The 15,358-nt window shown below is 37.1% G+C and overlaps 1 protein-coding gene across 2 annotated transcripts in view; it reads right to left on the reverse strand.

Annotated features, from left to right (window-relative positions):
* Window positions 1-825: 825 nt before the first annotated feature.
* UBQLN1 (ubiquilin 1) overlaps window positions 826-15,358 on the reverse strand; it is a 45,742-nt gene continuing 31,209 nt past the window's right edge. The window contains exons 5-11 of one of the 2 annotated variants that reach the window (XM_025931685.2): window positions 15,100-15,258; window positions 14,686-14,920; window positions 9,592-9,734; window positions 6,182-6,265; window positions 4,833-4,948; window positions 4,199-4,367; window positions 826-2,812 (exon numbers count right to left, since the gene is read on the reverse strand). In XM_025931685.2, the coding sequence (XP_025787470.1) occupies window positions 2,660-2,812; window positions 4,199-4,367; window positions 4,833-4,948; window positions 6,182-6,265; window positions 9,592-9,734; window positions 14,686-14,920; window positions 15,100-15,258 (1,059 nt within the window). In that variant the 3' untranslated portion in view covers window positions 826-2,659. The remainder of the gene's footprint in view (window positions 2,813-4,198; window positions 4,368-4,832; window positions 4,949-6,181; window positions 6,266-9,591; window positions 9,735-14,685; window positions 14,921-15,099; window positions 15,259-15,358) is intronic. The other variant, XM_086685078.1, reaches the window with a different exon arrangement.

A 15,358-nucleotide genomic window follows, 5' to 3' on the forward strand; every position in this document is an offset into this window, starting at 1 on the left:
AGTAGAGTATGCAGCATTTCCCTGCCTTAACCACACAATCTTGTGTTTTGTACAAGCAGAGACATGCAGCCACCCTTAACTTGTATTACTGTTAGTGACATTTTCATCCGTCTTATTTTGTTGTAATTTGCCTACTGAATTAACACAGTAATAATGTCTCCCCAAACAAGACTCCTTTCATTCGTATATTTAAGCAGAGTCTGCCGCTCCAGTTCTGAACACACAGAGGCCAACTGCCATTTATCTGACTGTTCAATATTCTCTACACTTTGTTTACAGTACCACAAATCTTCCACTTGGGAAATAAGATTCTGAAATGTTATCTTCACGATTCCATTATTTATTCAATTTGCAATTAATAACCCAATATGAGAACAATGTAAGCCTAAAATATTTTAAGTGTTCTTAATGCTTTTGAGAGTTTGTAAGTATTTTGAACTCCTAAAAAGGTATTTAGATCTAAAACATATTAGAACCGAACAACAACAAGATAGTACCATCGCAGCAGCTATAAGGTACTCAAGAGATCACCCAGTCCGGTGTGCTGAACAGGCCTCACCAGCACTTTTACAGCAAAGATATCATGATGTCTTTACTCAAAGTCAAATAACAGTTAGGTACCAAAAGCAGCAAGCAGAGCCCAGGTCACCTGACATCCAGTTGGTTATCTTTTTAATACACAATACAGTGTATACTCATTTTAATTGGGGAAACTTAAAAACTGATAAAGAATGATTTAAGTGTGATAAAATCTGGGGTAAATCAACTTCAGTAGTCTTGAAGACATCTTTTTCTATCTACAAAAGAGGCAAGACAAACCAAGTGTAAAAGCTAGAGATTTATTGTTATTTTGTGATTAATAAATTGTCAAATTGGTTATGACACTACCCCACACTGTATACCACCATTCGCCAGTACAAAAGTTTCTTGACCACACTGAGGCATAAGGCAGAGAGAGCAAAGACACATGAATATCATCCTTAACAACGTCCTCTAGTCCTGCCTCTCCCTTGATCGTCATTCATGTTTTCCTTCTGGGGAAAGTGTCAGAACTGTGCACGGGCTGGTGGGCAACCTGGCCTCTTGACCTTTTTTAATAGCAAGCAACTTACAGAAGTAATGGAATTCAACTTGTATTTCCCTTGATTTTATTGGTCTGAACTCATTTTAGGTTACTTTAACATTTTAATTTCCTGTAACTGTACATGAGAGAATATAACGACCTAAGAGAATACTGAACCAGAGTCAGCCAAATATATTACTGACCCCAAAGTTATGTTTTAATTGGTCCTAAAGGAATGTACCACACCCCAACAGTTTGAGAGTTAGGCAAACAGAACTTCTTTGGGGAGGGAAGAAAAAGGCTGTAGAACAACAGCCCAATGAATTCAACATTGTTAAAACGGCTCTTTGTTTTTCACCCCTGAATGATACCTCTTTACTACACTATATGCACAGAAATCCTAACAGAATCTTGGTTGCCAGTACTATTTAGGCTGGCCCACTCCAGGAGAGACCCCCCCCCCCCCGCCCCCAGCTCCCCTTCTCTGAGGCTCTGAAAAGCACAATATTTAACTATTTCTTAATAGAACTACCAAAACACTTCAGAAACAAGTGGCTCACAAATCATTTTAAATTTATGTATTGCCTGTGCATGAGAAAACTGATAAACCCAAAAGATAGTTCTATTTTTATATGGCAATTAAAAATAACTGAAACATCAAGACACTTTCAGTGAAAGCAACATTTCAATTACAAATCGTAATGCCTGTTAAACTACCTATGGGAGAAGCTGAAGAGTCCTAGGCAGATGCACTTTTGGGCTGTACTACAGTGCCCCTTCAGTCTGCGCAAAGATGAAGGTAATTTACAGTCAATCTGTGAATGTTGACACAATGTTACATTATGTTGTCTGTACAATTAAATGTCCTTAGAGAGATAACCAGAATCAGCTTTTCTACTATATTTCCAACAAACCTAACCGGCACTTTTGCTGAGAGATACTTATCAAAGATGCTGTAAGATTCTACACAATTAGGAAATACTCAGCTTTAAAGTATTTCCTTATCTCCACTTTTTTGGTTACAAGTGCTTTGCTCAGATAATCTATTGCAGTATGTTTCTAGAAATGCAATCCCAAATGTGCATACTATATTGTATACAAATAAAGCAAAAACTCTCAGTAGTATAAATCTTACAGCATTTTGTTTGCAAAACTACATGCCAAAGTCACAATAAGCAATATTGTACCACAAATTATAGAGCGCAAATGATTTGCTTCTTTTTAATGCTTTTATTCTACATAAATTACTACCATAGGCTAATGTTTAAAAGCAAATAAACTGGACAGATGCAGGACAAAAATCTGTTCACCCAACTATAAAAGGTGATGTTTTTTTTTTAAAAATTACAATAAATGCAGAGTGTTTGATGCATGCAGTAGCCTTAAATGAAAAAGCATTGATTCCCACCGTTAAAAAAAAAAAAAAAAATACAGAGAAACCCACACATCTTACTGCACTCCACCTTAAAATGCATCATATTGGGTTTGTTTATAGCACAGAATTCCAAGAGTCAAAATGAAATAAAGCGGGTATTTTAAAGATTTAAGAGCCGTTATCAAAAATAAATTACATTTTCTCAAGATACAGAAATGCTGCTATGATGGCTGGGAGCCCAGTAACCTTTCAATAGCGGCATTGATATCACCTCCTGTTGCTATTAGCGCTTGCAAGTTTGCTTCACGGTTCAAAAATCCCATTGCACTGAGCTGTTCCAGTTGTTGCTGAAATCTGACTTCTGGATTCTGTAGCTGTTAAAGGGAAATAAAAAAGAAAAAAAAAAAACTAACCAAAACTCTAAGGAAAATCAGTCTGTGTCACACCTAAATAAATGCTAAAGTTCTAATTGCTTTCTTACAACATATGCTGCTCTACTAGGCTATAAAAGCACTGGCTCTCTTGAAACATGGTCAACATATTTAAAAGTCCATTAGCACTTAATTTTGTTACTTTAAATAGTCTTATTTATACTTAAATGATCCTGTCAGATAAAGCACAAAACTCTGCTTTAAAAAAAAAAAAAATCGCTTAATAAACATCACCCATTAGATATATTTAAGAAGCTGATAAATATGCAGGAAACGTAAGTATATATACAAATTAGTTCAGAATTAATGATTTTATCTTGTACTTATTGCCAGTGTCCTCACATACACAATTCTAAAGTTCGAATGTGGCTTAGAATGGGCACCGGATGCCTGCACTGGCCAGTCACGTGTCCAGGACAGCTCGAGGTCCAGGCCCACGGAATACACAAACAGCTGCACCAAATCTTTTTCCAGAAATGAAGACAAAAATACACAAATGATCAATCAATCCTGGCTGATGTGATAATTAATGGGGAGGCCTGTAGACTGTTCAACTTCTATAACAATTCTGTCCAATACCTAAAATCTTTTCTTCTTAATAATTCCATCAATATTACACTGAGCCAGAGGCCATATATTGGGAATACAAATACTTCTATAAGACAAAACCCTGTCCTGTTTCTTTAAAAGATTTAAAATCAGAAAGCATGCTGTATTACTGTATTACTGCCATGCGGAATTATGGGGGCAATCTACTGTAGCATTTTGAAATGGCTACCATCTTTGTGCAATGGCAGATTCTTAGTAAAGCTAATACATGTTTCTAGATGTAAGACATTATTAGAAGTCTACATTTTTAAGCCGTATTTGTGAGGTTTACATATGTTACACAAGTTCCCAGAGGAGATGGTAGTGGGTAAGGTGAGGTGGGATTTTTTTCTTTAAGTCATAATACAAGGACTAGACAGAACTGTAGTTACCGTAGGTTTAGGAGGTATTTGGGATAATCAAGTGTATGTTTCTCCCTGACAAACTTTTATAAAATACAACAAATTTCAAGTGATTTCCAAAGAGGGACTCTAAAAAACGCATTTTTAAAGGCAACTTCCAAATAAGGTAAAGTTGCAGCATTTCTTCCATACAACTTTAATGTCTCATTCAGTGTCTAATAGTACACCCAAGTCATTCATTTTCGTAATGCCTGTTTTATAAGAGTGTGCTTTTTATAACATTCTAAACCCCGGAGGACTGTCTCTGTTTTTGGTTGTTTGTAGAAATTTCTAAGTTTCCAACAAGGAATATAAAATGTGAGCAGAAAAGAATCTTTACCTGAGGATTTACTCCAGCGAGAGCCTGCAGCATTTGTTGGATGAACTGCTGGTGTCCAGGTTCAGTGGCTCCTGTCGTGGGACTTGGGTTGTCACCAGGCGCAGAGTTAGACCCGCTGCTTCCTGAAGAGCCTCCAGTGCCTCCTAATGCCCCCAGGCCAGGAGTAAACCTAGGAAAGCACAAATTGGTCATAAACCCTAAGCTCCTGCAACAGGAGGCCAGACCAGGCCAGCTGATGGTAAGCTGTTATCTTCTTAAAATGAGCATTTTCAACTTTGAAAATTAGGTCTTGAAAACAATCCCAACAAAAATAGGCACAACGATACCGAAGTATGAAATGCTCAGAGAGAAGAAATAACCACTATGCACTTTCAAAATTTTTTTTTTTTTTTCAACGTTTATTTATCTTTGGGACAGAGAGAGACAGAGCATGAACGGGGGAGGGGCAGAGAGAGAGGGAGACACAGAATCGGAAACAGGCTCCAGGCTCTGAGCCATCAGCCCAGAGCCCGACGCGGGGCTCGAACTCACGGACCGCGAGATCGTGACCTGGCTGAAGTCGGACGCTTAACCGACTGCGCCACCCAGGCGCCCCCCACTATGCACTTTCAAAATCGCCCCCAAATAAGCATACCCTGGGATGAGGCCAGGGGCTTCCGTTGCTAATGTCTGTAAACCCTGTTGAATCTGTAACAAGGCCTGCATCGCTCTAGGATTTGACATTGCTGATAATGTATCCGGATTCTGCATCTAAGGAAGAAAGAAAACAGGTGGTTAACAAGGGAATTAAAATCAGTGAAAGTAAAATTTAAATGTTTCTTTGCTGTGTTTCTGGAGAAAATTTACAACCTTACTCCCAGACACTGGTAATCCAGAATTTCTTTCCCCAAATAAACACAAGCACCTCCTCCTCGACAACAAACCTAGTATGCAAATCATTAACTGACCTCCTCCCAAGTCCAGCATGAAAGCCATTTTTCATAATGAAAGACAATCAGGAGCTACGCTCCCAAAGCCACAACTGTTCCCTTTCTTCAACAGAAGATAGAAGTGTTATTTCTAAGAGACAACCTCCAACTGCACAAGTTTATTTAACATGGTAATATGGTGAAAGCCACCTATTCCTCCTGACCAAGCGTTATCTGTTGCCAATGTAACAATTTTACCAGTAAGATACACTCTAAAACCATAGTTCCAAATTTGAAGTTAATACGTGTGTCCTGAGAGTTCAGCTTCACTACTTCCAAATATACACCACCTGACTGACCAAAAAAGATAGGCTAACATTAACATCATTACAATAGATCAAAGACAATAACTAACCTTGGATAATGGCTTACAGGCCTGAGATCATTTGTATGTTTAAAAGCCCTAGAACTACCAGTTTCAAAACACCAAGACTGACTTCTCTTTTGTCTTTTTAAATAATAAAATACCATTCCAATCTCAAGTATTTTTTTATAATAAAACCTTCCTTATAGAACAACTCTGCCAATTTTAATCTTGCTAATTCCGAGTCTGAGGAAATGAGATCTACCCCTCAAAAAGAGACATTCCATTAATTTGAGGAATTAAAACATTACAAAGAAACCAAAGCTGTAAAATAGGATAGGGTAGTGCTCCTTCCCATTACTCGAGATTAGTTAAACCATAAAGCATAACATGACACAATGAAGCACTTCAAAGTTAGTAAAGTGAAAGGAAATGGTTTATGGCATTAACGAAGCATTCAGAATCCTAAATCCTCAAAAGCAAAAACAAAATGGTCCTTTCCTCAGAATTTATGTTTAAGAAATATAAGCAAAAGGTCAGCAGTGAAATGGGGCTCAGTTAAGATCAAGCTGAATTCTCTGTGAATTGACAGCATTATCAAACTAACTTCTATGTTTTGCTATCAGCCAGAGAAGAGCAAGGAAAATGTTTATCATCAAACTTTTTCAAGCAAATCATTACCGAAGATAGCTAGCATCTTTTCTTACTCACTTGTTGGAGGAAAGTTGGGAGCTGTTGTCTCATTTGTTCTTGAAGCTGAGGATTTCCAGCAAATAGGGGATTATTCAGCATCATCTATGGGGCAAGTGTTCAAACAATTTTAACTGGAAATATCTGAAACAAGTAATGTACCTTGTTTAATAGTCTATCTTCCCCCAAGTGCCTAATCTGGCACTTACAGGGAGGAAGGTAGAACATGAATAAAAAAGGAGAAGGGAAGATACTGTCCACAAGAGGGATCTCCAGAAAAAAAAAAAAAACAAAAATAAAACAAAAACGAGGCATCTTCTCTCTCAATGAGAATGGTGATTATGATAATGACATGCAATATCCTAAAAAATAAAAACAATCATTTTCTTAGGATTTTCCTTGAGCAAAGGTGAATATTTGCCCTTAAAAGAAAAATGGGGGTAACTGGCATTCAGGAGGATACATTTTCTGCTACACTGACAGAATAAACATAAGCATCAATACATGAAACGATACATGGCTTGCTTAGACACCTCAACACACAAGTGTTGCACAGAGAACAACCCAGATCTGGAACCACTAAATCTACCTGCCTACTGCAAGACAGCTAATATTAGGTCCAGAAAAATAACACACTGCAGAACAGCAACCAACTTGCCAGAGAAATGGAGCTGCTAGGTGAAAATCAACCCATGACTAGCACCAACAGATCTCTGGGGAAAGTATTAAAATACGTTAAGACCCGAAAGATGTAAATCCATTTGAGAACACCAAGGTTAGCCTCTGGATTTCACCTCACTACCACCAGAGATGAGAAAAGTGGCATACCTCCTATCATTCAAATAGGTGTTAAGAATTAAAGTCAGGGTCAATATTAACATTAATACCTGAAAATAAGATTACAATACACAGCATAACCAGAAACTAATTCTCATAGCTTTGAAAAAGACAAAAGTTTTATCACTTTCCCCACATGGAATGAAAAATCAACTAACAATGATTTACTGATCGCCTATTTACCAGTCCAAAGTCTGGAGGGTAAAGTAAAGTGATCCTTGCCCTCAAGTAGTTAACCATATTTGAGAGCAATTAACTATATGTACATAGTAGAAGTATAGAGAATTCTACTTTCCCTCCTCTGCCTATTACTACAAAGTGGATTATTTAGTTAATTTCAACAAAATAACTAAAGCAGAAAGAAGCCAGTGTTTTATGGATATACGATATTCATTTCAAAGTGACCAAAAAATTCACAATAAATAAAATAATACCTACTTGAGATCAACAAACCTGCTTCTTTATTGGCTCCAGTAAAAAACTTTTTATTACAAACAGATTAATCAAGTTATCACATTTATCTTTCAGGATTCAGGTCATTTAAGAAAGCTTGTCATCTTATATGGAATCATTCTTTCTCAGAAAATCATATCTCATTTGATTAGGATATTTCTCCTAACTTACCTGACTATACAACAATACAGTTTTTATACTCAGACTTTTTTGAATATCTAAAAATCAAAATCAGAATAAACTGCAAACTTTAAACCTTCTGATAACCAGAGTATGTTGTAAATGTTTCTAAACTGTCTACAGTATCTAATCTTCTTTGTTACCATTTTGCTTTAGAGTTGAAAAAACAATACATGAAAGTGCTCAAATGACTCTATAGTGTTGTTAGGTCAATTAAATGGCTGAGAATGTGCTTATTATTAAAGTCAAAAAACTTAAACGAGATGCACATTCAATGCTAATTAGTCAAACAGACATTTAAAAACATATAAATATGATCACTCAACATATATATTTTTCTACACTCATTTTATTTTTATTTAAACACTTTTTTTTAAATATGTTTAATTACTCACTTTCCCAAAGCCTCTGTGTCTGAAGATATTGAATACAGACAACCACAAGAAAAGTTAACCAAGCAGTAAAAGAAAAGCAATGATTGAGAAATATAATTGTGTCCAAAACTCCATCTGTTTAAAATCCTAGAGACTTGGGACATATATAACAAAAAATCACCACCACCACAATCATCAAGAAGTATCCCACACTTATTTTAAACAAAAGTGCTGTGAACACAGTAAGCGACACCATTTAATACTAATAATTCAGAATACTTTTACATTAATAAGAGTATACAAAAACTCACCTAAATACTTGTTCTCTATTTCCAATTCCACAAACATTAAAGAGGGCAGAAGTTATTGCTGAGGACTGTAACTCAAAGCTATCTGCCATTATGTACTTGAAATCCATATAGTTCCAAAATTTAGAAAATGAAAATCATTCCATTTGACATAATGAAGAAAGTGATTACTTTTTTAAAACAATTTTTTAGTGTTTATTTTTGAGACAGAGCATGAGTGGGGGAGGGGCAGAGAGAGAGAGAGGGAGACACGGAATCTGAAGCAGGCTCCAGGCTCTGAGCAGTCAGCACAGAGCCTGATGTGGGGCATGAACTTACGAACCTGTGAGATCAGGACCTGAGCAAAGTCAGACGCTTAAACCGACTGAGCCACCCAGGCGCCCTGAAACTGATTACCTTTAAAAGCTTTTAGAATTTTGCAAATGGGTATACACTGTAATGGGAAATCTTTAAAATCCTAATACTCTACACAGTAAATATGAACTATAGATGATCAAGGTTATTTAACAATTCTCCAATGTTTTTCAATTCCAATGGTTCTTAACCTAGGGGCCCATCAGAACCACCCAGGGAACTTTTGGGGTTAGAGGAAGTGCAATGTAATTACATAAAAGTCTCTCAGAATGGAGCATGGTTTGTTGTTGTTGTTGTTTTTAAGTTCCCAAAGTGATCCTAAATGTTCAGCCAAGGTTGAGTCCACTAATTCCCTTAGTTACGGTCTCTTCAAAATGAGTTAGAAAATTAGTAAATTAATAAAAGACCATTATACTAACTTCAGGGGCAGAAATTTATAGCAGAAAGAATAAGAACACTGTCCCTGCAAATTTCTGCCTGTAAAATAAACAATATCAGGCTATTTTATAACTGCTATTTTGAACCTATTACTCAAAATCTATGTGACCTAATAAATAAAAGTATTCCAAGAAATGTATTAACACTTCTTAATCACTTTCAAGATCTACATTTCACTAAAGAATACATCTTCCAAAGGGTGAGCAATCTAAAACTTTTGTAGTCATCTCCTAAATCAATATAGGTAGATACAAAGTAAACCTACACTTCTTTCTAGCCAATGAATAGCAGAGATGAAGCTGTTTAATTATATATGAAGAATTAACTTACAGCAAAGAAACAAACTGTCCAAAATATTGAGAGATACAGTTTACCTACTTTTCTACAGCTAACACAACATAACACAAATGTATCAAAATCACAATTATTTGATTATGCAATTTCAATTCACAGTGCACAGTCCTCTTGAATACAATTACAAACTCACCTGTGCAGCAAGGTCAGGGTTCTGGCTTAGGGACTGCATCATGCTTCTCATGTAGGGGGCAGACAACATGTTCTGCATAAGTTGTGGGTTTTCAGTTATTTGTTGCAACAAGCTCTGCATCCCTGGTGTATTGAACATACTAGCTGAAAGTTTGTTTAAAAAAAAAACAACACATTGTATCAAGGAAAAGACAAACTAAAGTGAAAGTTTTAAAATATATACTGTGCATAATTTTAGGAACTGCAAATGAGCATGCAAATTCCTAATCAACTGAACTAAAAAAGAATTTTAAAACTAAGATCTCCAAAACCACATGCTCAACATATACCAGTAAAGGAGGGCTTATGATTTTTTTTTTTTTTTTAATTTTGAGAGAGAGTGTGCCTAAGTGGGGCAGGAGCAGAAAAGAGGGGGATAGAGAGAATCACAAGTAGGCCTCATGCTCAGCAAGGAGCCCGATGTGGGACTCAATCTCACAACTGTGAAATCATGACATGAGCAAAATAAAGAGTCAGAAGCTTAACCGAATGAGCTACCCAAGTGCCTTACGATTTTAAAAATTCTGGTTGTATTTATAATAAAATCACATCTAATGGAAAGGCTAGGTTCTAAAATCAATTTAAGAGGCAAAAACTAGATGTGGTCAACATTGCTATTGAAAAATCCCCATAAAGTGAATGAGTCTTGGCCAACGTTTCCAAACTTTCTCTGAAAGTTTCTTTGAACTTTCTTTGAAAACTACTTTGTTAAACATGTATCCAGATTTTTACTTGCTGACTAGATATACTCAAACTCAAATATACAGTAAAACCTTGGATTGCAAGTAGCTTGCTCTAGGAGTATTCCACAAGACGAGCAAACATTTCTAATACATTTTAACTTGACAGGCGATGTCTTACAATACGAGTAGCACATGATCACAACTGAGCCAATGATACTCTCTCTCTTGCTCGCTCGCTCGCTGCAGGATTGTGAGTGATCGTCTCCCTATGCTTGAATGCTTAGTCTCAGGTCACAGTCAGTGTTTGGGAGAAATGAATGATTTTTCAGAAGGTTGGAAGGTGCCCACAACCGGCACCAGTGTATTTTTGTCACTTCAAAGCACCAATGGACAGTCCTTTGCTTTTCCATACAAGAATAAGCTTAGAAATGCTTTGCTTCATTCTAGGTCAGGCTGCCTGCAGATACAGACGCTTTCCTCTGCTGCCTTATTGCCAGTTATATCAAATACATTATATGACAAGAGTTTATTAATACTATACTGATCTCAACATTGATGCCAAGCGTATACAATGGTTCCCATGCAGAAAAAGGTTGAAAAGAAAGGCGTTAAGGAGATGATAACAGTGAATGTTAAGAAGGAAATCATAGAGAAGTACAATGAGGTACACAAGTGGCTGAGATTGCAAAGTTTTATAAGAAGTCTACGTCTGCATCTTGTCTGCAGAGGAGGAGAAAAAGGTGGAGGAATCCCTCATTTCAAAGGAAGACTAGGAAGATATATAAAATGTGGGAATCTGCAACATTTTGTAGAAAAGCACACCCAGGGACGCCTGGGTGGTTCAGTCAGTTAAGCGTTCAACTTCAGCTCAGGTCATGATCTCCCCGTTCATGGGTTCGATCCCTATGTTGGGCTCTGTGCTGACAGCTCTGAGCCTGGAGCCTACTTTGGATTCTGTGTCTCCCTCTCTCTGCCCCTTCCCCTACTCACACTCTCTCACTCAAAAATAAATAAATAAACATTAAAAAAAGAAAAGCATCACCCAAATAAGGCAATGTCACATTGCCACAAAATCCTGAAAAGGAGGCAAAAGCAAGGATCATTTGATAGCTGCATGAAAAAAAGATTCCACTGAGCAAGGGGACAGTGATTCTGTTAGTGATAGTGAAAGTGGTCCAAACAACATCCCTCCTCTCTCTTGTCTCCCTCACACCAGCCACAGTAAGTACAGGTTAATTTGTTTATTTTTCTCTATATTTTGTATTTTATTATATTATGGCATTGTAATCATTTATTTATATGAGTATTTTGGGTTGTGGAACGAATCATCTGAGCTTTCATTATTTCTTATGGGTAAATTCACTTTGATACACAAGTGCTTAGGTTACAAGCATGTCTCTAGAATGAATTATGCTCGCAAACCAAGGTTTTACTGTATTCTCAAACTTATATGCAAACTTAACTCACTGGCTTTTTCATTTCCCTTCTGCCCTCACTCCATCCAGTGTAATTTGATCAGGCTTAAAACATTTGACACTGCCTGTTTACCTTTCTAGTTTATTATAATTCTGCTGGGGGTGGGGGTTGGTAATAATTTTTTTCCTATTTTCTCATGTTGTTTCAGTTAGGTAGGTTATTTTCCACATCCCGGAATCTAAGAGTATTCTAACACAGTAAATAGTGAACCCGATGCGGGGCTCAAACTCATGAACCACAAGATCATGACCCGAACCGAAGCTGGACGCTCAACCGACTGAGCCACACAGGTGCCCAAGGTTTTTACACTTTTAAATGGTTAAAGAAACAAAACTATTTTGTGAAATGCGAAAACTATATGTAATTCAAATTTCAGCATCCATCCACATTTTCTTAGAACACAATCACGCTCACTCATTTACAGTCTATGGCTGCTTGTGCACTGTAGACACTGAGTTGAGTAGTTGTGACAGGGGCTGTGTGTGGCACACTCCTGCTGCTCCAGACTGCTGCTCAGTGCACCACAGACCACTGTGACTCAGTCTACACTGATTGCGGTACCATGTTATTATTTTATTTCTATTTTTTACTACCAGTACATACCAGTCACATAACAACTAGAAGAAAAAGGGAGAGCTGGACTACAAACATTGTGCTTTTAAGGCACAATGGAGCATGAATTATTTTATCAAATGAGATGGCAAAATACTGTATTTTTATGCAATGATACTAAAATACAATATACTCTAATGCTGCTAGACTAAGCACTTATCGCAGTATTCCCAACTTGGAGGCAAGCAACAGTCAGAAAAATACAAAATTTAAAATGCAGTCCTCTCATCATAGCCAGATTTCTTTACGAAGTTAAAAAAGTGAAAAATAAGGCTACAACCAAGTTAAGTTTCCAAGTGGCTTGTTAGCCAAACAAGAAAAGCGGTGTATTAGTGGTGAGTAAGTGGCATGCTTAATGAAATCTTGATCGCAGCAGCCAAATAAATGTGTCCAGAAAAAATAAACTTGTTTAAATCTATTAGCCTTTCAAGAACAGTTTCTCAAGAGTTAAGGACATGGGATTAATATGGGCTCAGCATCAATATTCAATTAAAAAACAATACAAATTAGGGGTGCCTGGGTGGCTTAGTCAGTTGAGTGTCCAACTCTTGATTTTGACTAAGGTCGTGATCCCGGGGGTTGTGGGATGGGCCCCAAGTCTGGGTCTGCACTGAGCATGAAGCCTGCTTGGGATTCCCCCACACACCCCCCGCCCGACCCAGCCCTCTCTCCCAATCTGCACCCTACCCTCTCAAACACATGTGCACTCCTCTCAAAAAAATAAACAAACATTAAAAAAACAACAGAGTCAAAAAAATACTAATTCAATACAACCTGAAATAGAATCAGCTAAGATGTGTATATCTGATAATAAAAACACATGGAGGACTGAAAGGATTAGACAGATACAAAAAGCTTATAAAAATATAAGTTATTTAGAAACTATGGTTATTCATGGTCTCATTCATCAGCAGGCACTCTGGAAAGTATTTTAAACTACGATATTATTCAAGCAGTAGGAGTATAAATGGTGAACACCATTTCACTCTTGTGAACTGTGTGTCCTAGTTAATTCCATGAATTTTTATCAGAAATATCCCAACTTGCCCAACCACAGAGCAGCAGTTTGATGGCTTGGCAGAGGTAAGGATTTTGTTTTTTAAGAGGTAAAATTCTACTGCAATTTTTTTTTTTAGCTCAAGGCTAAGATTGAAATTCTGAACCACTTAACCACTATTCCCAAACACTGAATGACTTGGGAGATTACCTTTTGCTAGAGAGTTGGTAATGTTTCCCAATGAATCCAACTCAAAATTACAAGGCAAACAGCATGGAAACATGTGAAACTCATACTGTGGTAAAGTCATTTTGACAATAACAGAAATTGTTGAAATGACAAGCAATGCTTTATACATTCTCTTGCTGTCAGAAATTAAAACAAGATCTCCATTCCCACAAATTTGCAGTAGATATGTTCTTAGTTCACACTACTGTTCCCGCAATTTTTTTTTTTTTTTACCTCAGTGCAAGTGCAAGGAAAATTTCCACATTTCAAAATTCATTTAAGTGTTTGATTAAGGTCCTACCACCTAACCTTCAATTGGAAGTGATTAATCTGCAGTGGTATGTTGAAAGGAAAGAAGAATCTAACAGAATCCTATAAATGCTTCCAACTGATGACTAGGCTATTAAAACCATATATTTCTGGAATAAATAAAATCTCATTACATATCACATTATTAATAGATGAATATACAATTTGGCTTTGACAACAGGAAACAATGAACACCAATTAAGCAAAATGTCATCCCTAAAAAAGAATTCCATTCCTATCATTAATAAATACTTATGAAAAAGTACTACACTCAATTATTACGTTTTTATTATTGTAATGTATTTTCTCTCATATATAATATTCTCAACTTTGTTCTTGGCCCACAAGGCGTAAAGAATTACCTGGCCTTTTGTAGGAAAAATGTGCCGACTCCTGCTCTAAGATTTCCTCACCTTCTAGAATAAGTCCTTGTAGAGTAAGTGTTGAAATCAGAGGACCACCCACTTCTCCCAAAACCATCTTACGAGAATATAAAAACATAAAACCGACTCTGGAAATCTTCAGTAACCCTTCCCACTGTAACACACACAAGTGTTATACTAATCATTACATATTTAAAGCTTCCATTTAAAAGCTTGCAACATGAAAAGATAACTCCTAAAAGCTACTTGTCACACACACATACACACACACACACGGAAGCACAAAGAAGAACAGTATAAGAAATGCTTTCATTATTCACATAAGTGAGGACAACAAAGAAAAAAAGTGTGAGCTGTTAGGAGCCTACCTCCTACTCCAGGCCCCAAATTTGGTGCAGATGAACTTTGCCCAGCAGTGCCACCGGCAGCACTGCTACCAGTGCCCCCCACAGCGCTGTTGGTGCCACTGGAAGCTGATGAACTCTGGGAAGCCTGTGGAGCCCATGGATTGGGTAATGGATCTCTATTTTCTGTACGAGAAGGCTGACTACCTTCACCTGAGGATGTATTGCTCACTAGGGAAGCAAATGGATTACCACCAAACTGTAACAAAAGACACAAAAATCATGAAGAATAAGGTTTTGTTTTAAATAACAGACATGGAACTCTTTTTTAATGACAATCATATTCCCCATATAAAAGTACCCTTCAATCACACACATATCTGTGTTAAAACAGGAGCTCCCCTTGTGCCCAAGCCTTCGGGCCACTGTTATCATCACCTGCTCTTGTGCAGCACTCAGCATTGGTTCCTGAATATCCGTGTACATACGCCGTAAAGCATTGTATCCCCCTGGGATGCTTTCTAGGTTGCTCAAGGCTCGGTCCTGGTTTCTCATCATTTCTTGCATCATTGCTGGATTCCTGGCGAGTTCCAATGTCTAAGAAAAAGATACCCGTATAAAAAGGCACCCAAAATACACATCAATTAATTTAGCTGTTAGCAACCACAGCTGATTTTTACAAGTTTTCTAATTCCAT

Source organism: Puma concolor, chromosome D4 (genome assembly GCF_028749965.1).
Source record: "Puma concolor isolate L17-30 chromosome D4, mPumCon1.1.hap2, whole genome shotgun sequence".
NCBI lineage: Eukaryota > Metazoa > Chordata > Mammalia > Carnivora > Felidae > Puma > Puma concolor.